Below are 26,085 nucleotides of genomic sequence, written 5' to 3'. Positions count from 1 at the left end.
CCTAATGATTTTAGCAGCCATCGAGGATGTATTTTTTACTGTAGATAGATTTTTTTTTTTAGATCTATAAATTTTATAATCAAGTAGCATTTTCTTTTCTGTGCACTTCAGGAGTTAGTAAATTCTGAGTGACTTTTTCTAAGATTTTTAATACAAGTTTTAAAATTAGCTGAGTTAGGGGTGTTTACTAGATGACCTGAAATTGTTCTTTGACACCTTCTAGGTTATAACAACATGGTGTTTTAGGGTGGATTTGAATAATACTTTATTCAGTCTGTTAGTGAATGAATCAGAATCCCCTAGACACCAAAGTAAGTAGTGTGCAGTATTGGCAATTTTCATAATAAGGGCTGTCTTTGAGTTGCAATAACTGCAAAAACCTATTACAAAAGTGAATTGGATCTTGAGAGGTTGCTAGATTCTCTTTGTCTAGGCTATGCAGATCTGTTCTGTTGCCTTGCTTTATAATGTCACGTGGTGGTTCTGGTAAACACAGGTAACTGATAAAAGAGTTTACTGAAGTATTTTGCCAGCAGTGGAGAGTAGAGAAATACCACATTGTATTTGTTTTCTTTCAGCTTGCTTTTTTGAATTCTTGAAAAATATCTTAAAATTTTATTTAAGCTTGATGAGGGCAGAGGCTGTGTCTGCTTGATTCATCATTTTTCTTGAGGGCTTAGCATAATTCCTTGGCCCTGGAATGGACTTTATAAATATTAATTGAATGAAAGGATTGATATTTTTATTGTCCTGTCTGTATACTAAGGAAAAATGTATGTAGCTGTCTCAGCAGTGTTTCTCATTCTCTTATGCCCTGGTACGATTTCAGTAGTTGGATCGTTAGATCTTGGAGCATTGCTCTTACTACTGCATTAAAAGTTAGAGTGAAGATCTTGGGTCATACTGCTTTTAAATGACTGAAGCTGAATACATAATATTGTTAAAATACCACAACCATCTCTGCAGCATTCCCAGTCTGCGCTAGTAAAGTAACAACTAGCTTTAGTCTTAAACCCTTGGAATTGTGCTTCAATCCAAGCACATTCTCAGTTGCATAAAAGTTATCTGCCTAGTAATCAAATGAGCACTTAAATGATAAACTAAAAAGCTGTACTTAGATTATTTTTAATTACTTGGCTCTGGATTTTTTTCTTTTTCTGTTTGTGTGAAAGTCTACCTCTAGTTGTTCTCTTCTAGTTTTGTTAAAATATAGGTTACTTTCTATGTAAGTACCTAATTAAAGTGTGGACATTGCTGAACTCTAAAAGTGTTGGTTCAGAAATGAAAATTGCTTAGCAGTATGCTGTGGAGAGATAACCTATCAGGTTACTCTCTCATACTGCTGCTCCAGGTTACTTGCTTTACCTGTCTATGTTGACATTAGACTTCTTTGCCTCACCTTGACCTGTTTGACTTTTGAGAACATTTTGAATACGTTTCTAAACAATAAGTTGTTATTTTATGTTTCCATTGTGCCTACTGACCTAATGATTTTAGCTTTGTGTCTTTTTGTGTCTTTAGCTTTTGTCTTTTTTAGCACCTAGCCCACATAAACAGTGAAATGCCTGTTTTATATAATTATTTTCTACAATATTTAGTGTGTTTTATTTTGTGTTATTAATCAATAGGATACAAATAGCTGGATTTTTGGCTGCATAAACAGCACTTCTATGTGGTAAGTGTTTTGAACATAAGGCCCTCTGTTCATTTTTCTCAACATAAGATATACTCAAGTCACACTTTCAGAATAGCTTCAGATTTTTTTTTTTTTTCCTGCGGTACCCGGGCCTCTCACTGCTGTGGCCTCTCCCGTTGCGGAGCACAGGCTCCGGACGCACAAGCTCAGCGGCCATGGCTCATGGGCCCAGCTGCTCCGCGGCATGTGGGATCTTCCCGGACCGGGGCACGAACCTGTGTCCCCTGCATCGGCAGGCGGACTCTCAACCACTGCGCCGGACTCTCAACCACTGCGCCACCAGGGAAGCCCCAGATATTTTTTTTTTTTTTTAAGCTTAACAGTTTGCTTTTTTCTTTTTAATATAAATTTATTTCTTTATGGCTGTGTTGGGTCTTTGTTGCTGCGTGCGGGTTTTCTCTAGTTGCAGTGAGTGGGGGCTATTCTTCGTTTTGGTGTGCCAGCTTCTCATTGCAGTGGCTTCTCTTGTTGTGGAGCACGGACTCTAGGCTCACGGGCTTCAGTAGTTGTAGCTTGCGGTCTCTAGGGCGCAGGCTCAGTAGTTGTGGCGCACGGGCTTATTTGCTCCTCAGCATGTGGGATCTTCTGGACCAGGGATCGAACCTGTGTCCCCTGCATTGGCAGGAGGATTCTTAACCACTGTGCCGCCAGGGAAGTCCCACTTCAGATATTCTTAAGCTCATTTTGCTACTAAACTAAATTATAGTATTGATTTTAAAATTAAAAATAAAATTAACATACTAGTAATTTTTGCAAACATTGATAGTTGGTTGCTAGGAAAAACTACGTTTTGTTCCCCAAAGGACTATGTGGATAAAGTGTATTGTGTTAGACCTATTAGACTTGAGTTCATTAGAACCGTCTTTGGTAGGTCTACAGATGGTTTCTTTTTGCTCTGAAGCTCATTTTTAATTTATAATACTTTAATATATTTGTCCTTTAATTATATTTTCATATTTATTTCCAAGCCGGCAAGGGGTTGATTTATCATGGAAAGCTGAACTGCTGCCAACAATTAAGGTAAATTGTGGATTTAGAATGTTAATATCCAGGTGAAAAAATATTTGAGCATATAGGCATGTACAGTATGGTCTTTGATTAATTCTAGGTATTAAATAAACTTGAAATTTGCTAATATACATTTTAGAAATATTTTCTCTGGAAATACATTTAATGGAGAATAACATGCAATTATTTTTTAGCTTTCAGAGGTGAAAACTATAAGTCATCAATCCTAAATAAAATTAAATCTATATGTTATAGCATCATACTAAGAGATAGATAAATTTTTAAGATTCAATTTGAGGGTTTGTTTGGAATGGTCTGTCTTAAAATATTAAGTTGAATATACTCAGAATTCATTTTGGGGAGGACCTACAGTAGGGAAGTAAGCATCTCAAAAAGACACAAAGCAATTTTCAGTTTCAGTGTCATCTGTGGTTAAGCACTTCAGTAACTATCTACTTTTATATAGTACTCCATGGAATTTATTTAATAATTGTTAATGATTTCCTTAAGCAACTGTGGTAGGTCAGCACATCTTTACAAAAGGCTCATTTGCACACTCATAAAATCTATTGTTGAGAAAATAAAACAGTTCTAAAATTTGATGAAAATATCTGTTCTAATTTTCAAATTGTATTTATTATAACTGATAATCATATGCCAGTTGATAGTTTTTAGTCTTCAAGTATATCTATACTTTAGAATATATTGTCATGATGAATACTATATTCATAGGGTTGAATGTGAAGTCCTCTGGTTGGTCCCGATCATCTCCCAACTCCAGTTAGTTATTTGTGCTCATGAATGTTTATTTATCTGTATGTTTAGTCAGCTCTGTCCTATACCAATGAGAGGAATGATGACAGGATGAATAATTGCAAGTCACTTACACTTGACTTTGGAATGATTGCAGTTATGTTTTGTGTCACCTTGGTCAGTCTTACTTTGTGCATGTTCTTTCATGTGGCTTTGTATTGATAAGACAAATAAGTGATTTGACTCATAAGAACATTTTTGAGGTCTCTCACTAGTTCTATCCTAACTGTCTAGGCAGGAGCAAAGCAAAAACAGAAGTATTAGGGTATACTTACTGATCAATCATTCATAAGATATATTAAATATTTCCTTGAATTTCCAGTTTGGATATCCTTTCCGGTCTGTAATTTAAGAGTTAGGAAGAAATAAATCATAAAAAAACCCGATAAAATGTTACTTTGCTACTATTTTTAAAAAATTATTTCTTAAATCATAATATCCTTTCTTTTTTTTAAGTCTCAAAGATTTAACAATGTATTCGTCTAGTTTTAGACCCCTGTGTTGTTTTTTCTAAGTGTAAGAAACAGCTGGCTGAGTAGTAGAACAAGATCTTCCAGCTGATTACTTTTTTTTTTAAATTTATTTATTGTATTTATTTATTTTATTTTTGGCTGCGTTGGGTCTTTGTTGCTGCGCGCGGGCTTTCTCTAGTTGCGGCGAGCGGGGGCTACTCTTCGTTGCGGTGCATGGGTTTCTCATTGAGGTGGCTTCTCTTTGTTTTGGAGCATGGGCTCTAGGCACGCGGGCTTTAGTAGTTGTGCATGGGCTTAGTTGCTCCGTGGCATGTGGGATCTTCCCAGAACAGGGCTTGAACCCGTGTCCCCTGCATTGGCAGGCGGATTCTTCACCACTGCGCCACCAGGGAAGCTCCAGCTGCTTACTTTTTATAGTGGATACTAGAAGAAAGTGCCAGGCGGCATTAAAAGCCTACTGGAATTTAGGGGGAAAACTGGAAGAGAAAAGTTAGAAAATGAGGATTATAATACTCTGCTATCTTAAGCATTCTCAGTTGAAAAGGATTTTAATTATTAAATGCAAATAAACTTTTCCATTGTAATTAAAATTAAAATTATATATATGTGTGTTAGCCCATTTATAAAAAGCACACAAAATTATTTTGCTATGAAGTTGAAGGGAAAGGAAAGATTGAAGTGAAAAAATCTTGTGGGTTTTATTCATATTTATATCATCTCAACAAAGGTAATGTAAGATGAGAATCATACCACCTTTGGCACCTCTGATGACTGAACTGTTAATAAATAGATGGAATCCTCCAGCAAAGCACTTGTAAATTCGGTTTAGGGCCTTAACAGCATCAGTCACATGGAACTTTTCTGTCATGGTACAATGAAGACAGAAACCACAGCAGACCAACAATTGGGTAAGCCCAAATGGACTTATTGCTAAAAACAAACAAAACAATTAACTTTGAAAAGAAATCTAAGTTAATGAGAAAAATTACCTAGTCACTATTGTGCCTAGATCATACTTTAGCACCACAGCTTTGCCCTACACACAGCAGCAGAACTTGAAGGGTTTCTGACATCCAAACGCTGGTGTTTGATTTTCTGTGTGTGTTGCCTCAGCATTAAGGTCATTTTCCCCTTAAAACACTGAAAAATTTCCAAACTTCATATTAACCTTACCTGTCAGTGTAACAATTTCATGAATATTATCTTCCCAAATTCCTACTGACATTGTAACTATATGGGAACTTAACTTTATAAGTAAATGTATTTTGACACACTGATATCTTTTTAAAGTATTCTGATCCTAAAACAAAAAATTCTTGAGGAAAAAAATTATTCTTGAGAATAAATAACAAAAGTTCTCAGTGGATAGCTACACAGAGTAACCATGGTTCTTTCTAATTAATTTATCTTTCATATTGTCTACCACCTGTCTGGTTGGTTTCAGTTGCCTTTAACTTTGGTTTCTGTGGCTCTCTTAAGGCCCTTTAATTTACATTGGAATATGTAAGTGTGTTGCAGAGACTTTGCTGACTAAGTTGAGGTGCAGTCCAGGAGTTTAACAAGCACTCCCAGGTGAATCTGGTCAGGTTGTTTGAGGACCACTGGTTGACAGTTCTCTTTAGAACCTCTATCCAACTTGCCCACATTGGTGCTTCGGAAGAACAGTGGAGAGTATTACGTGCAGAAATTTCTTAATGTACACGGATTGTCACAGCATATAACTACTCACACCCTCGCCACATCTACTGTCAGGAAAAAAAAAATAAAAGACTTGAAAACTGTATTTGGTGGCCTGGGTTTTCATTAGGTAGACCAGTCTCCAATCTGTTCATTCCTCAAAATATGGACTGTAAGATAAGGTCTTTAGTTTTAAGAAAAGAATAGATGCTCATTTGGTGAGGTGCATTATTAGACTTACTGTGTTCATGTCACTTACTGAATACGTTCCAGGGAATGATGTTCATACACATCATTAGCCAGCAACTGTTTATTACTTGGGCTAGATCAGAATCATTTGAGATTAAGTTGCAATTCTTCCATCATATTGAGCATCCATTCATTCCTCAACTGTTGAATGCTCTTTGTCATATACTACCAAGATAACTGTAGAAATCATACTGTAACATTATACAAAACAAGTAGACAAATTGTAAGAAACATCAAGTCTGGAAATAATTATGTAAAATAATTAAATTTAATGTTAAATGTCATTTATCTTACATGAAGGGATACAGTTCAAGGAATATTTTTGGCAGTCCATATTTACATAATTATTAGAAATTTGACCTTCAGCAGGCTCATTGACCTGAAAATGTAAACATGGGCATTTTATGAAGTACTGAGCATAAAGTTTGAAGTCAGTTTTTTCATGACTTACTAGGTAAGAAATAAATGTTTGTAATTTATCTTTCTTTTAACATGCTTTAAGCTCTATATATCCTGAGAAATAAAATCAGCTTTTTTTCATCCTTTTTTAGTCTCTGACGTTAAGACTTCAAGACTATCCATCTTTGTCTCATCTTGTTGTTTATGTACCATCTATTCATGGAAGTAAGGTAACAAACAAATTAAGGTTGTTTTCAGAATGTTTTGGGGATACTCATGCTAAATATTTAAAATTATTTTGTGATGAATTCTTCAGCTTAGGGCTTATCTGAAACAGTGGCCAGGCTGGTGATCCACCTAAGACTGTTTAAAGCATTAGGATCATCTACTCTAACTTGAACTAAGCAGAATAAATCCAAGTCTCTTTGTTTCAAGTGGGAATTAGTTCTACTTTATCAGTCTTTCAAAATCTGTTAATTATTTGTTTTTCTTTTTGTTTTTGTTTTTGCGTTACGCGGGCCTCTCGCTGTTGTGGCCTCTCCCGTTGCGGAGCACAGGCTCCGGACGCGCAGGCTCAGCGGCCATGGCTCACGGGCCCAGCCGCTCCGCGGCATGTGGGATCTTCCAGGACCGGGGCACGAACCCGTGTCCCCTGCATCGGCAGGCGGACTCTCAACCACTGCGCCACCAGGGAAGCCCCAAAATCTGTTAATTATTGAGTACTCTCTTATGTGCAAGACTATGTGCCAGGAATTATAGGAGGCACACAAATGAGAAAGACATGAACCCTGTTCTCAAAAAGCTACCTACTGTTGGGCAGCGGGAGAGAAATATATTTGGTGGCCAGGGAAAGGGTGAGAATGAAAGAGTTATCCAAAGTGTATAAAACAAATCAGAATATAGCAAATCCATGAAAAGTGTTAAAGGGGGAGATATCTCTGATTGATGAAATAAAAAAAGGCATTATTATGAGGTGGTATTTAAAATTGCCTTAAAGGTTAGTTAGGGTTTTTATAGGTAGAATGAATATTCTAGACCTGGGATATCTAATATAGGAGCCACTAGCGCATGTAGCGATTTCAATTTAAATTAATTAAAATTAAAGTAAAAATTCAGTTCCTTAGCTGTATTAGCCACATTCCAGATGCTCAATAGTAACATCATTGCAGAAAGTTACAATAAACAGCACTGTTGAGACAAAGAAATAGTAAGAAATAGTAAGATCCAAACATGGACAGTGTAGAGTACGTTTGGAAAATAGTGAATAAGTAAATAGTAGTTTTAAAAGGATGGCTATCATGGGTAGAATAGTAGCGGAAGAAAAGTCTGGAAAAGTAGTTAATGGCCATATTCTGGAGGGCCTTGATTGGAAGATTCAGGACTTTATAGAATTCAGGAGTCAGTAGGGAAGTGAAAGATTTTTCACCATAGTAGTAATGGGATCAGAGTTATTTATTTTGGAAAATGAATCTATTTATGGTATAGGATAGATTAGAAGAAGAGAGAACAGGCACCTCATATAGGATTATGAAAGCTTGTACTAGTGAAGTGGGAGTAGAAATAAAAGGATGGTGATTTTTGAGAGAAGTAGGCAGGGAAAGAAGAAGATGGAGGTAAAAGACCCTCTACTCCCCTTTCCACATTTCACCCAGCAAACTTACCCTTCAAAATCTAGCCGAAGTGTCCCTTGTTTTCCTTTTCTAGACTACTCCAGTAACCTCTTACTTATTCCCAGGATATTTTGTTTATAACTTCTATGAGGACTATATTATACCGAGTTATAATTTATTTGTTTACGTCTTTATTGCCATCACCATAGTATGAATTCATTCAGAGTAAGGACCAGATAGGTTTTACTCTACTTTGCATCCTCAACCTTTAGTGACTACCACATAAATGCTCAAAAAAGTGTTTTTTGAATGAGAAAGTTAATGAGATTGGGGGCCAATATCATAGGAAAATTTAAAGGAAAAAAGAAAAGGGGATGTAGTTAGGAGAAGTCTCAAAGATTGAGTCTCACGAGTACCTTATAATGGATTCATTGTTTTGTTTTGCTTAGCTCAAGTGAGAGGTAATTCAGCATCTTCAATACTAAAAGCTCTCTTTAAGGGTTTTTCTTTCAGGTAAGTTGGTTTTGAATGAATTTAACACTTCCCAAACTTGGAAAGGGCTTCCTTGGTTATTCCAAGAAATTAATGAGCGTTTCGCAAATAGCCAGTCTTAGTGGCCTAATAAATACTTAATGTGTCTTAACGCTCTTTGGAAAGTAACACTGCTGACTCTAGTGTTGCATACCCAATCTCACAAGGATGGTAACTTAGGCCTTTCATAATTTTTATGTGTCTGTTATAGCCCATCATCAGAAGGATACATATATTTAAATGTATATATATATATATTTTTTTTTTCCCCTGCGGCACGCGGACCCCCCACCGTTGTGGCCTCTCCCGTTGCAGAGCACAGGCTCCGGACGCACAGGCTCAGTGGCCATGGCTCACGGGCCCAGCCGCTCCGCGGCATGCGGGATCCTCCCAGACCGGGGCATGAACCCGCCTCCCCTGCATCGGCAGGCGGACTCTCAACCACTGCGCCACCAGGGAAGCCCAGGATACATATATTTAAATAGGCAGTTCAAAATTTTCTTAAGTCAACTAATCATCTTAATATAGTTTTCCAAGTGTAAATATGGAATTACTTGCATTTTTTGATGACGGAAAACAAAATAATTAAGTCCATTAGAAATTTACTTACATTGTATATTTCAGAGACAGACTCTTGAATTCTTTCTTTTTTGGGTAAGGGTTTATTCCATAAAGAAATGGCCAAATTTTTAAAGCAATAATAAAAGTTGTATTATTTTAAATACATGTTAAAGTGATGTAAAATTGCTTCCCTGTCTCAGGCAATGTGTCACCCAAAGATACTTGTAAAAATATAATGAATTATCCTGTTGAATAAATGATTTCTCTATAACAGCTGTTTTCTGTAGTGAAAATATCTGACAGTGTTCTTTGCTTTCTAATTAAAGAGGGAAAAATAAAAGCAGAGCCCCTTAGTTTTTTTCTTTTATTCCCTCGTGTGTGTACATTCTCATTTTCCCTCATCTGTTTTTCATTTTCAAAAACAGTCAAAACTCCACCCAAGAGGCAAACAACATAACACAGCTTAAAGTACAATCCAAGGTGTAGTTACTGGAAAAGCCTAGGATAGACCCCACTGACTTTCCACTTATTGTAGACAGCAAACTACTTGCTAGCTACAGTTAGGCATCGGATTAATTTCTTCCTCAGCTCATATAAATAGATCAGAGTAATTTGGTTGGATTGTGGAAATGATTTTAATGAAACTGTTCTTATTGTAGACAGCTGAGAGCAAGGTTCGTTATGCCACTGTAGAAATGTTATTAGATAAGAAATGCCATTACAGAGATTGCAGTGATGCAGATGTCACATTTTAGGTTCACTTTTTTTGAGATAGTGTTTTTTTTTCCTTTGTACATAGTGAATCTCTTTGCCATTTATTATAATCTCTGTTTAGCCTGAAATAATCTTACATGAATAACATTAGCCATCTGTAGATGAATGGCAGTATGTCTCCAAAAGCCTTTTGTAGTCTAATTAGACTGCTGAAACATACTAAATATGCAATTTTTGAAAAGATGTAACAAAATCACATTTCTTTTTGAGTATGAAAGAATTCAGAGATATATTACCTAAATTCTTAATTATCTTCAGTTAATCTTGGCTCTTAATGCTTTGATCCATCGTTTATGGTCCTTCTTCTATAAACACCTAAAACTAGCTGCAAGAAAACTTTGCTGTACATCTGCTCTTACAGAAATGACCCTCTAATAATTTATCTATTAAGTTAAGCTTTGTCACCAAATTCTCTTAGCTTAGCATCTCTCCTTGAGGAATTCATGCCCCCTAAATTTAACCAGGGTTAGAGTGTAATAGATAATAAATAATACCTTCTTCAAAACTGAAGTTTATAGATTTTTGTTTTCTACTCAGATATCAAGTGAAGATATTTTACTATAAATTTAATTCTATTTTTTCCTAATAAATCGATGTTTTATATTCCAGTTTGTTGTAGATTGTGAATTCTTTAAAAAAGAGACAAGATCCATACAGCTTCCTGTAACTCATCTTTTTTCCTTTGGTAAGTACTTTGATTTTGGAAATCTTAAGAATTGCTTCTATTTTTAAGAGTGTTGATTTATTTTGCCAGTTAGTTGCAATAATGCAGAGCCCTAACATTAAGTGTTTTTTGTGTATTTCAAGTGTAGTTCTTAGAATAACCACGTGATATGGCTTAGTGGTTTGATTTTTAAGTAGGCCAGCAATCATTTTCTGAGAAATGAACCTTATTTTTTTAAATAGACTTTATTTATTTATTTAAATATTTATTATTTATTTATTTCATTTATTTTTGGCCACGTTGGGTCTTAGTTGCAGCACACAGGATCTTCGTTGAGGCACGCAGGATCTTTCGTTGCGGCGCCCAGGCTCTTCGTTGTGGTACACGGTCTTCTCTCTAGTTGTGGCGTGTGGGTTTTCTCTCTCTAGTTGTGGTGTGCAGGCTCCAGGGCACGTGGGCTCTGTAGCTGTGGCGCACAGGTTCCAGAGCGTGTGGGCTCTGTAGTTTGCAGCATGTGTGCTCTCCAGTTGAGGCATGTGAGCTCAGCAGTTGTGGTGTGCGGGCTTAGTTGCTCCACGGCATGTGGGATCTTAGTTCCCTGACCAGGGATCGAACCTACGTCCCCTATGTTGTAAGGCGGATTCTTTAGCCCTGGACCATGAGAGAAGTCCCAGAAATGAACTTTAAAATAAACTTATCCATGATCATATACATTTGCAGGTAATTGTCTGTGTGTATGTGTTTTCACATGAACTTATACTACATATAGGCCCTTTTTATAAAAGGTTTATTCTAAGATATAAATTACTACCTGCCATCTGAAGGTTTCAAGATTGCTCTAAATATTTCCCTTTTTTTTTGTTGTGGTAACATACACATAACTAACTATTCCTTTAAATTTTATTTTGAAATAATTTTAGACTTACAGAAAAATCACAGAAAGAGTAGAGATCCCACATAGCTCTCATTCACCTTAACATAAACGATAAAATTGTCAAAACTAAGAAATTAGCACTGGTACAATACTGTTAACTACAGTTTTATTTGGTTTTCATTGGATTTTCCACCAGTGTTCTCCAGGTTCCCATATTGCATTTAGTTGTCATGTCTCCCAAGTTTCCTCTGATCTTTGATAGTTCCTCAGTCTTCCTTTGTCTTTTATAACTTTGAGGCCCTTGAAGAGTATTGGCCAGTTATTTTGTAGAATATCTCTCTATTTGGCTTTGTCTAATGCTTTCTTATAATTAGATTGAGGTTATGCATTTTGGGCAAGAATATCACAGGAGCAATGTGAACTTCTCAGTGTATCATATCAGAGGATACATGATGTCACTGTGTGTAATTACTAATGATGTGGACCTTGATCACTTCTTGGTTAATGTGTTGTCTGCCAGGTTTCTCCACTGTAAAGTTGCTGCTTTGCTTTTCTCTTTGTGATTAATAAATATCTTGGGGGAGATACTTTGAGAATGTGTAAGTGTCCTGTTTTTCTTCAAAATAACCCACTAATTTTAGCATCCATTGGTTTATCTAGTCTGAAGCAATTATTACTGGCATTCTATAATTATTGGAATTCTTCCTAAGGGAAAGTTGTCCCTTTTCCCCCATTTATTCATTTTTTATTTATGTCACTATGGACTTATGGATATTTATTTTATTTATTGGGATATAATGGAATATTATTGTCACTTTTTTTTTTGGTTTAAGTTGCTTCAGCTTTGGATGTTGGGAGCTCTTGTTAAGTTGGCTCTTGTGCTCTTTTGGCATGCCCAATTTTTTCAATATTTTTCTTTTGTATTCCATTCGTGAAAAGAATCTGTTACTTGAGAGAGGAAACTTCCTTTAAGATTTTTATCCCTCCCTCACCTTTTTTTTTTTTTTGGTTGAAGAATACACAGAACAATACAGAAATGACAACTCTAAACCACCTACCTCATTAAAAATAGCAAGCTTGGACTTCCCTGGTGGCGCAGTGGTTGAGAATCCGCCTGCCAATGCAGGGGACACGGGTTCAAGCCCTGGTCTGGGAAGATTCCACATGCCGCGGAGCAACTAAGCCCGTGCGCCACAACTACTGAGCCCTCATGCCGCAATGACTGAAGCCCGGGAGCCTAGAGCCTGTGCCCTGCAACAAGAGAAGCCACCGCAATGAGAAGCCCCCGCACAGCAATGAAGAGTAGCCCCCACTCGCCGCAACTAGAGAAAGCCCGCGCACAGCAATGAAGACCCAATGCAGCCAAAAATAAATAAATAAATAAAATAAATTAAAAAAAAAAAATAGCAAGCTTATAAAATAAGAGATCTACCCTCCCTTGCTCAAATTTTTGTAATTGTGACTCCATGATTACACATACCATATTCAATTCCATGTTCATTGAGGCAAATTCTCCTTGTTTTAATTTATGCTCAGGTAAACTGATTAATACTGTATAATGATAGGAAACCGCTTTCCTAGACATAATGGATATAGGTGCTTCTGGAATATGCTAAGCAATTTTAAAGTTAATCTATTAAAAGAAAAATGGGTCTTGATTTCTTCAGGTGACAAAATGAAAATTTTATTGTTGCTAAAATATACTCTGACAATAGTATGTAACTGATGTCCACCAATACTTTTGATATCTTAGATTTAATAATAAATTAAGACTTGAACTGTTTTAAAAGTGAGAACATTCAGGGAAGTTTATGCTTTGATTACTGGTGAATGTCTCACATTTTAAATTATAACACAGTCGAACACTTGTGGCTTATTTGTTGATGTTAAACAATCTTCCAAATGGGCCTACCAACATTTTGTTTTTGTTTTTGTTTTTGTTTTTTTTGCGGTACGCGGGCCTCTCACTGTGTGGCCTCTCCCGTTGCGGAGCACAGGCTTCGGACGCGCAGGCTCAGCGGCCATGGCTCACGGGCCCAGCCGCTCCGCGGCACACGGGATCCTCCCGGACCGGGCACGAACCCGTGTCCCCTGCATCGGCAGGCGGACTCTCAACCACTGCACCACCAGGGAAGCCCCAACATTTTAATAATGATGTTCTTTCTAAAATCTTCAAGGTGTGAGTCAGGCTAAAAAAAAATTTTTTTTTAATTAGTAAAGTGTTCAGCTTCTGATTTCCCTTTTGCCATAGTGGAAAGCAAAATGTTAAATTATTTCTTACCTCCTGTTAGAATTTTTTAAACACCCAAAAGTTAGACCATCTTACTTGTGAAGAAGGGTACCACAGTGAATGGTATTTTAAATTAGATTAAGTAGAATGTGAAGTATACCTCATATTTACTAGTTTTTCTCCTATTCATTTTGAGGTGCCTTAAATTCAGTGCTGTATTTTAAAATATTGGTTACATTAGGTACTTATTAAAATGGTTTGTAGTTGAATGTGTAAGTTAGCATTGTGTTTTAAAAGTGATTTATTAATCACAGATTAATGGTACACCTTGTACTTAGCAAATTTGTTTACATGTTGATAAAATTTCCTAAGTCTTTTTTTTCTTAACTCCAAGTATACATCCTATAATATAGTTATGATAATGCAACATTATGAAAAAACTGGTTATGTGTTTTAACTGGTGCTAAATGTGACTGACAGAAGAATCTTAACATCATACAGTATTTATTTTTTAATTAATAGAATTTCAGTGATATACTTGGTAGAATGTTTCAAGCCTTTTCTGTCTATTGCACAGTGGAGGTTTGTCTTATTGTTTTCTCTTTTCAAAGAAGCATCTGAACACTTGCATTTGCATATTCTTATCCAAAGGCATTCACATGTAAGTGCATGCAATTTTTAAAATTGTATTAAAATGTTAAAAAAAAAACTACCAAGAAAGCATACCTTTTTGAAATTGGAAATGTAGTGATTTTTTAAAACACATAAATGTCATTGAAAGTCATTATAAATGTTATGCTTTGTTCAAAATTTATTGAAGAAAGATTGGATTTTTAGGAGTTCACTCCTCCATACTGAAAGCAAGAACCTATAAACTATTTTCTAATGTTAAAAATCTGTTGGCATTATTTTAGACATTGTTTAAGCAGTCAGTACTTTTGTACTTAAAAAAAATTTTTTTTGGTATTCTAAGTAATACAGTACTTTTAATTCAATAGGGTTGTCTTCAAGGAAAGTGATATTAAATACAAGTGGCCTGTTCTATAATATAGAGCTTCTGAACTTTGGACAGGTAATTAATTATCTTGACAATAACAGGACTTGATTTTACTTTACTGTTTAGTTAAACAAGCTTATAAACTTGTTTTTTTTTAATTTTTGTGGTCAAACTCTATTAGATATACCAAGCTTTTAAAGTCAATGTGGTAAGCAAGTGCTCAGGAGTGAAAGGTAAGTGTATTTCTGAAAAAATAGTATTGTCATTTGAAGAATCATTAGGTCTTCACTTGAATTTTCTGTAATACTTATTTTTCCATATATTTTATGTAAATTAATATTAAATATATAATAGAAAAGCTGTTTATATTTCCAAATGGATTTAACATAGACCCTTTCTTAACAGTAAGCATCTTCATCTGTTTCAGTTTAAATATCCACGTTTTAAAAATACTGTATATCTTGCTGTTTTATCGTAGTAGTAATTGAGATTTAGCTGTTTAATGTTTTTCCAGTTTCTTATACTTCCCATATGCTCTAATATCTTGTTGTAGGTCTAATTAAACGTTATTATTAAGTAATTCTCCATAATTTATTGTGTGATATAACTCTTACTGATTATTTTTTAATGAAATGAGTATTGTGTAAATAGTTAGGTATATTTTATAGTAGTAACCTTAGTAACATAAGGTTAGTAATACATATTTCCTTTATGTTCCCACAGAAGAAATTACTAGTATCTATAAACTTCATATTCCCTGGTCTTATGAAGATTCACTAACCATTGCACAGTAAGTATATGAAAGAATTTACCTTAAACTTTGTTGTTTTTGAATAATACATATTCTACTTAGTCTGTTTATTTAAATCATAATAAAATTTTAGAGAAATTATTACAGGGCCTCTTAGTAAAATGTAGGTATCCTTTATGTAACATTGTGCCCATAAGATAATATAATATTATAAGATACCATATAGTATTCTTATTTAAGCGATCTGGAATTTAAACCTTACTTGCTTCAGACATGAACCCCTTTCCACCCTCTCCCCCAATTTCTGTGTCCTAGAAGGAGCTGTGATACGACTGGAAAAGTGTCAATCCATAGTAACATGTGTGGCATCTAGCCTCCTTACGTTATTTCACTGTGTTGTGCTGAGGATTGACTTAGCCATGGTTATTTCACAGCATTTTGTATTTGAGAACTGATGTTTATCTTTTCAGGGTTCCATCTTCCACAGAAATTTCTGTGAAACTCCATATTGCTCAACCAGAAAATGACAGCCATGTAGCATTATTAAAAATGTATACATCATCAGACTGTCAATATGAGGTAAGTTATATGTTTGCTTAGTTTTTAGGATTTAGTTATAGACTAAACTGGAAATATATTTTTATATTTGCCTCAGATATATGGTGATGCGAAAGCCAATTAATATGAGAGAGTTAGTTACTTATGATACTTTAAATAGTCTCCATTTTGCCTGTTAGCACCACCTCAGTATTTCCTTAGCTGGACCATTGAAAGTATGTATCTTAATAAGTAATAGAAAATAAAATACAAATTGAGACTGCAGATTAACCTTCTCAGTTTGGAAGCCCAAGTCCAGGATCCTCTATAAATTGAAGAACTTCATGAAATCAGCTGACATGGCTATACTGCAGTAACTGGCATGATATATATTCTCCAGCACTACTGGATAAGCTTAAGGATCTTATTTTCACTCATTATTTTAAGCTCTATTAATCATTAATATGTGCAGTTTAGTACCTGTTGGGTTTGTTTTACAATCACAGTAGATCTCTGCACTGAGAGAAGGGAAATGGACTCAACAGTAACATTTTATTTACATATAGATTCATGAACTAAAAGAGTTCCTCTTTGTATAAGAACATACCAGCTTCTAAGGATTCCAGATTTAAGTGCTTGAAGTATATATTTCAATGGTGGTTTTGGTTTATGTGAAATATCTTATTTCTACTCAGTTGCTTTAATTTGGATTCTTTATTAGAGCTAACTTTCTTAGGGTAAACTAGAATTGGTAGGTCAAGTGAATATAATCTGTCCTACAAGCTTCAGTTTGACCTATATTATGAGTTATTTTAGATTTCATGGAATTTATTAATGCTCTGATATCTTGCTTTCTGTTTCTAGCATTGAAGGATTTTGCAGGGATATAATGGTTTTCAGCTTGTGCCTTCATATTTCTAATATTACTGTAGAGATAGAAAGAATTGTGTTAGTAATTTGGCTGTACTGCACATTCTCTTAACGTCCATATTTTTACAAATACTTTATTTTTTTTAAAGTCCATGTATTGACAAAATATAGTTATTTTACAACTTCTCTATGAAAGATGAATTTCCTTTTTCCAGACTTCCTAATATCAAAAGAGGTATATTTATGGCAGAGATAATTAATGATGAATTTCTTTTTAAAATGTTGTCTTGGCTCAAATTTTATTACATGTGATCTGTTTGTTCCTGGTATTATATCATGTGAAACCTATTTTTATGAAATTTACTCAGAAGTGGTTTAGCTTAACTATATTTAGTACCATATGATTGCAAGTTTGAGATTTTAAAGTACGAGTTACATAAGTAAGTTGATCAATTTGTGCTTAATTTTTCAGCAAACATATGTATAGTTTCTGACTCAATCATTCAATAAATTCCTTTAGCTTGTATGATCTGGTAATAAGATATTCTGATTAATTAAATATTCTAGTTAGTAAAGGGTTACCACGTATCACGGTATCATATGATACCACGTATCATAGCATTCATCCAATTGGGAAAGAATTAGATTACAGAAAAAATATTGAACAGCAAAACCACAGTTGATACAAATTAAATGTTGATGGTTCAGAGAATTCTTTGAAGATCTTGAGTACCTTTAGGTTCATCATTATAAAAAAATTAATGATTATGCTTAGTGCTCAGTTTAATAAAATGTGAACTAGAGTTTAGGGAAAATAACCTTTTTTTAATAATTGTTTTAAACTAGGTGACAGTTAAGACTTCCTTTTCACAAATACTTGGACAGGTAAGAGAGACTCCTTGTCGATTATTTATTGCCTTGTGAATAGAAACTGTAAGGCAGGGGTTGTAAACGTTTTCTGTAAAGCACCAGATATTAGTATTTCAGCAGACCATATATAGTCTCTTGCCACTGCTGCCACTACTGCAGCTACTTCTTTTTTCTTCTTTCTCCTTTTTTCTTCTTTTTCTCACATTAATAAAATCTGAAAGCCATTCTTGGCATACAGGCCATAGTTGGCCACCCCTGGCTTTAAGGTGATGCTTTCATGTTTGATACTTCCTAAAAATGAAAGTTGATTCCTGATTTTCAAGAAAATTAATATTTTTGGCTAAATGGATATCATATTAAGATTTCATGTTGCTCATATGATGCTATAATTCATAATCCAATAAAATCTGTGGGCTCTGTCATATAAATGAGCTTTTTCCAAGAACTTTTTATGTTGTGCAAGCTCAGTTTGTAAAAGGTAAAAGTAAATTATATTAAAAATAAACATGCTGAACTAGGTTAAATTCATTTGGGGAGTATCTTAAATTCATAGGCAAATAGTGTTACAAAAATAATTTATCAAGTTGTAGAACTACTATATTATTATTCAACATCATTATAATTTGCAGAATTGTGCAATCTGGACATAAATAGATAATACTGATTAGTCAGAGAAATTATAGTTTTAAAATTCACTAAAATTTTATTGTGTCTTTTATTACTTTCACTTTATTTTTTTGTTATGTTTTGCAGTCTAAGCATAGCAGAATTTTTAAGTCATTTAATTCTATAATTATAATAAAACTCACAAGTTAAAAGTAAATCAGAAACTTTTAATGTATGTTATCTCATTTGATCCTGAAAACAACCTGGTAAGAACTAGATTGTGATTATTATTAAATTTGTGAACATTAGAAAATTCTAAGCTAATACATAAAAATTTTGTGCTACATTAGAAAGAGAAGATTAAATGTTAGTGTAAGTTGGAAAATAGCATCATGGATAGTTATAATAAATACTCTAAAATGTTAAGAGATCAATTATTAAGAAAAATTGTATCTTGGAATAAAAGGGAAGAATTCATGCTATAGTATTTTTAGTATGTCACTGTACATGGTGGTATGGCTGAGGATATAACACACTCTCTTATCCATATCATCCCTGGGGCTCATAATTCAGATTAGTGACAAGAAAAGTCAAGTTTGCTTGATACTGTATAATCAGGTGTAATTACATGTACACCAAAAAAACCTAGACTAATAGTCTAGTTTAGACATGGAAATTTTTCTAAAAAATGATGATGTGGGTGTTGCAGGATCAGAGGTAGGTACTTTTTTAAATGTTGAAGAATTCATGGCAATTTAGTTAAGTCCTCAAATGTTTGGAATGATATAAGATGCTCTTCCTTCATGTTTGTTTCAAAATTTAGCTTGAGAACAGTAGGAGAATGAATTTGATTTTGTATATCTTATTTGTCTTTTAAAAATCATACGTATTTTCAGTGTTAACTGATTCAGTCAAAGAAGACTGGAAAGAGGACTAAAGAGAAACCACTTAGGAGAATCTTTAGCCTTTGATTAGATAACTTTTTCATAAAATTAATTTTTTTTTAAAAAAAGGAAAGAGGAAAATATACTTACATATTGTTTAGTCTACTCTTATGAAAGAGAGGACAGAAAATAAACTGAAAGTTGCTTTCTCAAGAGAATTATTTAAACTCTTAATAAATCATTTCCATGTAGGAATGAAGCCCAGTGTTGCCCAATCTTTAGATTTTAAGAGAAGCTAGAAATCTGAATTTTTAGATAAAATATTTTAATTTTTCAATGTTGGCATCTAATTCAAAATGTAAAGAAATACTATGCCAAAGACTAAACCAAATGAAGCACATATACAATTTGAATATGACCCATGGAGGCCAGTTTATGGTTGTTGATTGTTGTATCTGTGGCCCAGTATCATGTTTACTACTCGTAACAATGACACTCAGTCATTAAAAAGAAATTTTATGTAGGACCTCTTACAAGATTTCTGAAAACAGTGAAGAGCATTAAAGGTTAATAATAACAGTGGACATTTTCTGATCACCTACTTGTGCCAGTTACTATTCCAAATGATTTACACAAATGAATACATTTAAGCCTCAAACTCCCTGTGAGATAGTGCTATTTAACTCCATTTTACTGATAAGGACCTAGGGAGAAGGAGGGGTAAAATAAGTTGCCTAAGAGCTAGTGAAAGGCAAAGCTGTAGTCTGAACTCAGGAGTACGACTCTGAGCCTGTTATGCTACTTAACTACCTTTCCAACACACTTAATAACTAAAGTATGCTGTATATTTCCTAGCATGTCATTAGCAGGCAGTGAGCATCATTTAGTAATAGGTAGGAAAATGACCTTTTCCCTTTCACTCAACTCTCCTCTCCTTTCACTCAAAGCTACAAACTATAAATCATGAGTATGAGCTTTATGTTTTTTGAGTCTTATCAATTTTAATCTGGGAATCCACAGAGGAGCTTCAGGGAGGCCTTGAACTTGCTGAAATTTTACTTAACATTTTGTGGAAGCATTCATTTCCATAGTTTTCATTAGATTGACAGGGGAGTCTGTACATTTTTTTTAAAAGTTCTGTGAATTGGAGAACATGCTTTAAAGTAATTTCCTTTTAAGACTTTAACATTAAAAGAAGAACTTACACTATGTTTTTGTTATATGTATGTTTTTTAAGGAGATTGGATCAGCTGATAGAATGACTTGAGGTGCTATAACATAGTGGTTATGAACTTAGGCTTTGAGTTAAGTTCCATTCCACAAGATTTCCAAAGATGGTGAAGGACATAAAAGCCTAACAATCGCAGCTCATATTTTTGATAGTTTATCATGTTCAAGTTCATATTCTAAATGCTTTACACAAATGAACATGTTTAAATCCTTAAAACCACCTATAAGGTAAGTACTATTATTGTCCCTATCTTACTGTTAAGAGCAAAGAGAGGTAACAAGGAAGTAAGTAATTCGCTTGTCTCTTAATTGTGCAAGTTACTTGGGCCCCCTGTACCTGAATTTCTTCATCTGTAAAATAGGGATAAGAACTATATGAAAGGATTTTGGGGAGGAGAGCATGAGATAATGCATATAAGATGTTTAGTATTATACCTGGAACATATTAAATGCTCAATAAACATTCCTTGTAAAAAATTTTGTAGCATGTGCTACACAATTATATATTGCCTCTATTATGCCTTTGATGAAAAATTCAGGTAACATGTTTCTAATATGTGATATATTCTTAGCCTTTATTTTGCCTAGAATTTTTATACCCATTACTCAAGATATCTTTTAGTCATGTCAGAAAATGTATAAAGTGAAAAACTTTTTTATTTCATGTGAAAGTATATTTATTTCATTAACATGAACATTCAGAAGTTGCCCGTTGATTTGCCTGTTTTCTAGGTAGTTAGATTTCATGGTGGAGCTCTTCCTGCCTATGTTATATCTAGTATCCTTCTTGCTTATGGAGGACAGTTATACTCTCTTTTCTCAACAGGTAAGAATGTTTCTATTCCTCCCTCCCTCTCTTCCTTCCTCAGTGCTTCATTACTACTTTTTTTATCCTACGTGTAGCTAATGAAGACACATCTATTTCTTGAAACTTCACAACCCTTCTCTCCCAAGGTTACAGGAGTTTGAGATCCTCTTAAATTTTAAGAGATTACCAAGAAAATTCCTTACTTGTTTTCTGCATTTTATACCCTTGTGTCTAAAGTTTATTCCTTCTGTTCTGAGGATCTCTTAAGAGATAGAAGCTGGTTGACAGGGATTTTGTCCTCCATTCTATTCCCGGTGCCTGACATAGGGCCAAGCACATAGTTGGCATTCAGTGTAATATTTGGGCTGTATCAACTGTATCATTTAGGTCTTGTACACTGAATGGAATAATTAAGAGTTTAATTGAAGGGACTATTTCAAAGGTATGTATAGGGTTAAGGGAAACCAACAACAAATGATAAAATACTAAATTAGCAACAGAGCCATCTGATACTCCTAGGTATCAGGGCAAGGGAGGGAGCAAACCTAGAGAGCTGTAGGAGAGAGCAGCAGTACTGCACCTGAGCCTTGGGTACAGAAATGCTGTGGCCACTGTCAGCGTGTGGCTCAGCAGGGAGAAGGCAGGGAAATAAATACACTAGCTTTATTTCCTTCTATCCTCCTATCTGCCAGTGCTTATTCACTGAACCCAACTAGAAGCCAGTTCATAAAAGTCAGCCTCCCAGAATTCAGAGCAAAGTAAAGGGTAGAACATGGATCTGGAGAAGAAAATATAGACTGTATAGTACATTGGACAAAAAGCCTTCTCTAGAGTATAGCAGTTAGAACAATTTCCCAGGAGCCTCACACACTTGCTGGGCTTGTACAATGATAATCAGAGGAGGCAAGAGGGAAAGAGAGTGGGGACAAAACATACAAAAGCAGTCCAAAAATCCCCTCCACCGTTTCCATGGTGCCAAATCCTTTCACAGCTACTCGTTTCCTTTCAGTGACTTTTTTGCAATTTCAAGTCTGCCGTTAGTGTTCATTTTAACCTGATTTAACCTATTATATTCCAGGAAGAAGTAAGCAACATTTAATGTGATGTGCTCAGATCCAACCTTTTAATTAAAAGATTATTCTGGCAATATGACATCTCCTATACTTGACTATAATTTTTGGAAATTTAAAAGAGACACCTCATTCTTCTTAGTTTTAAGTGACTTGACAATTGATTTTCAAACATTTGGGATTTATATCTAGATAGTCCACAGAGACCCTGGAGATATATGATATTGGTTAATCTAGAGGACTTAAGTATGGGATTGTGTCCCAAATCAATTAAAGAAGTAGTTCTGAACCAAAGATGCTTATTAGAAATCACTGGAATGGCTATAATAGAAAAGACAGATAATAACAAGTGTTAATGAGGATTTGTAGAATTGCAACCTTCTGTATACTGTTAGTGGGAATGTAAAATGGTATAGCTGTTTTGGAAAGCAGTCTGGCAGTTCATCAAAAGGTTAAACAGAGTTACCATATGACTCAGCAACTCCTGGGTATAGACCCAAGAGAACTGAAAACACACATCCACACTAAACACTGTTTATAATAGCCAAAAAGTGGAAACAACCAAAATGTCCGTCAACTGATGAACAGATAATGTGCTGAATGCTACAAGATAGATGAATCTTGGAAATATGCTAAGTTGAAGGAGCCAGTCACAAAGGACCACATATTTTATGATTCCATTTTTATGAAATCTTCAGAGTAAGCCAATCTGTAGAGACAGAAAGTAGATTAGTGGTTGCCTAAGAATGGGGAGGCATTGGAGGTGACAGTTAAGGGGAACAGTTTCTTTTGGGAGTAATGAAAATGTTTTAAGACTGACTGTGGTTGTTAATGCACACTCTATGAATATACAAAAAACCACTGAATTGGATACACTTTAAATGGATGAATTTTGAGTTAAAAGAATTATATCTCAGTAAAACGGTTTTTAAAAACTAGCTCACCTGTGGAGCTTTATAAAAATACAAATGACAAAACCATAGCCTTGGCTTCCTGAATTTGTTTCACAAATGATGATTGACTATGTACTTTTGTATGAGAACCAGTAAATTAGAGTAAATTTTTATGGTAGGTTTATGTTTATTTTTTTTCTTTTTTTTAACTTTTTAAAATTGATGTATAGTTGATTTATAATGTGTTAACTTCTGCTGTACAGCAAAGTGATTCAGTTATACACACACACACACACACACACACATACATATATATATATACATTCTTTTTTATATTCTTTTCCATTTTGGTTTTTCATAGGATATATAGTTCTCTGTGCTATACATTAGGACCTTGTTGTTTATCCATTCTATATATAAAAGCTTCAATGTGCTAATCCCAAACTCCCACTCCATCCCTCCCCCAACCCCCTCCCCCTTGGTAACCACAAGTCTGTTCTCTATGTCCATGAGTCTGTTTCTGTTTCATAGATTGGTTCTTTTGTGTCATATTTTAGATTCCACATATAAGTGCTATCATATATTTGTCTTTCTTTTTCTGACTGACTTCACTTAGTATGATAATCTCTAGTTGCAGCCACATTACTGCAAATGGCATTATTTTGTTCTTTTTTATGGCTAATATCTCATTGTATATATGTACCACATCTTTATCTATTCGTCTGTTGATGGACATTTAGGTTGTTTCCACATCTTGCCTATAGTGAATAGTGCTGCTATGAACATAGGGGTGCATGTATCTTTTTGAATTAGAGTTTTGTCTGGATATATACCCAGGAGTGGGATTGCTGGATCATATGTTATTTCTATTTTTTAGTTTTTTGAGGAACCTCCATACTGTTTCCCATAGTGGCTGCACCAATTTACAATCCTACCAACAGTGTAGCAGGGTTCCCTTTTCTCCACATCCTCTCCAGCATTTGCTATTTGTAGAGTTTTTAATGATGGCCATTCTGACCAGTGTGAGGTGGTACCTCATTGTAGTTTTGATTTGTCTTTCAAATTAGGGTAATTTTTAATCTTTTGAGAAGAGCCTCTGTGGTAGTAATAAAGACCCTTGCTTTCTATGACATGAAATATGTTGCTCTTACAAACAATGCAGCATATAATATGTCTCATACTTAATTACTGTGAATTCTCTACTACATATAATTTTTTTTTTAATCACTAGGTCACTGCTTAGAATATGCTGCTATGTTGGATAAAGAAGCCAAACCATACAAAGTTGATCCTTTTGTAATTATGGTTAAGTTTCTGTTGGGGTAAGTTTTATTATCTGTAATAATGATTTTGATTTTGTTTTATATATAAAGTATTATGTTTGGCTCAAATATGAAGGATAAATTTCCATACAAATAAGGCAATTGACTTGTTTTATTAAATGGACTTTTTCTCTTAGGCAAAGGCCTAATAAGTACATCAACATTTACTTCAATAGTTTAGAAGTAATTATTGAACTTATATATATAATATATATATATATACACATATATCAGTCTAAACTTAGACTATAAATATACCAGGACTTTAACATTTTCAAAAGAATGTATGTGGTACATGAGCTTTGGGTATCCCAGATTCATGGACACAAAGCAATGTAGGATATTGGTGAAACAGTGCCTCAGAACACTTTTTATTACTTCCCATACAAAGTATATTTTAGATCTCTCTACCCTACTTAACATCGCATTCTTAATTTATTCAGGTTTTGTTTTTGTTTTTGTTTGGTTAAAAACCATTACTTAGATGTCTTTTCTTCTGTCTTTATAACTAGCTATTGGCTTTCTAACTTAAAAAAAAGACCAGTTATTACTTCATTACAAGGATCAATGAGAGCAGTAAAGCTGCATTGAGACTTGAGACTCAGATCCTTGAAGATCACTAGACTCAGTAGTTCCCTACCAGGAATTGAAGTTTGTTTTTTCAGTATAATTATAAATGAAATATCATGGTACTCTGGGGACTGTAGTGAATGGTCAAACACTTCAAATATTAAATCCTTTAATGAGAGTTGTTGGGGTTTTTTTGCTTTTATTGTATTATTTGCTTTTATTTTTTGTATGTTTTCTTTTATCCACAGATACAAATGGTTTAAAGAATTTTGGGATATGTTATTGTTACCAGAATTAGATGCCATCGTTTTAACTAGTCAGAGTATGTGTTTCCCCCTTGTATCTTTGATTCTTTTTCTGTTTGGAACATGTACTGCCTACTGGGGTGGCCTACTCTCTTCTACATCTGTGAGACTCCTTTCTTCATTGTGGCTGACTTTGAAAAGGTAAAGAATGAATGACGAAAACCTTTCTTATTGCTCCTAAGAAAAAAACTGTATTCTGAAAGGGAGCCTTAAAATTAACTTGCTTTCACTAAACTATAATTTCTGAGGAAAAATGTATAACTAGCAAAACATGGAGTTAGTGTTCAAACTCATGTTTTTGTCATAGGTTACCATTTATTTCAAGTTAAATGCTACATTTGATTTTGACCATAGTGCTCAAGAGTTAATCAAAAAAGTTGGACAGATTACACAAGTATTTTTAAATTTCACTGTTGTAAATCTTTCCAAGGGCAAAGTGTTTCTCTGGCAATGCTTTTATATGTTGATTTTCAATCAAACCTGAGACTCCAATCTTGATATTTAGGATCAGATTAGATGAAATGTATAAGAGCTCCAAAAACATTGCCTAGAGGTTTATTATGATCCCAAGACAGTTTGAAGTTGCTGGTATGCGCTTTTGGTAAACCAGTGATCTAGTTTCCATTTCCTCACCAGCCATGTTATGCGATTTACTGTCACAGAGGGGATTATGGAATGATGCTTCTTCCTCCACCCTTCTGAGGTGCTTCTGACATTAACACCATCACATGTCTGAGTGACCTCAAGACTTTAAGAACAAAAGTATTTCTCTTCCTATCAAGATTGGAATTGTATGGCACAGGGCCTATAATT

At 34.5% G+C, this 26,085-nt stretch overlaps 1 protein-coding gene across 4 annotated transcripts in view; it reads left to right on the top strand.

Annotated features, from left to right (window-relative positions):
- The window catches only part of PGAP1 (post-GPI attachment to proteins inositol deacylase 1), a 74,605-nt gene that overhangs the window by 35,164 nt on the left and 13,356 nt on the right, over positions 1-26,085 (top strand). For all 4 annotated transcript variants that reach the window (XM_004276957.3, XM_033400335.2, XM_049712135.1 and 1 more), the window contains 12 exons: positions 1,629-1,675; positions 2,665-2,716; positions 6,468-6,545; positions 10,401-10,476; positions 14,558-14,631; positions 14,738-14,789; positions 15,280-15,346; positions 15,778-15,886; positions 17,561-17,599; positions 21,037-21,130; positions 24,307-24,397; positions 25,216-25,413. In XM_004276957.3, coding sequence (XP_004277005.1) covers positions 1,629-1,675; positions 2,665-2,716; positions 6,468-6,545; positions 10,401-10,476; positions 14,558-14,631; positions 14,738-14,789; positions 15,280-15,346; positions 15,778-15,886; positions 17,561-17,599; positions 21,037-21,130; positions 24,307-24,397; positions 25,216-25,413 — 977 coding nt within the window. The remainder of the gene's footprint in view (positions 1-1,628; positions 1,676-2,664; positions 2,717-6,467; positions 6,546-10,400; positions 10,477-14,557; positions 14,632-14,737; positions 14,790-15,279; positions 15,347-15,777; positions 15,887-17,560; positions 17,600-21,036; positions 21,131-24,306; positions 24,398-25,215; positions 25,414-26,085) is intronic.

This window comes from Orcinus orca, chromosome 7 (genome assembly GCF_937001465.1).
Source record: "Orcinus orca chromosome 7, mOrcOrc1.1, whole genome shotgun sequence".
NCBI classification, from domain to species: domain Eukaryota; kingdom Metazoa; phylum Chordata; class Mammalia; order Artiodactyla; family Delphinidae; genus Orcinus; species Orcinus orca.
This window is presented reverse-complemented; position numbering and strand designations above follow the sequence as displayed.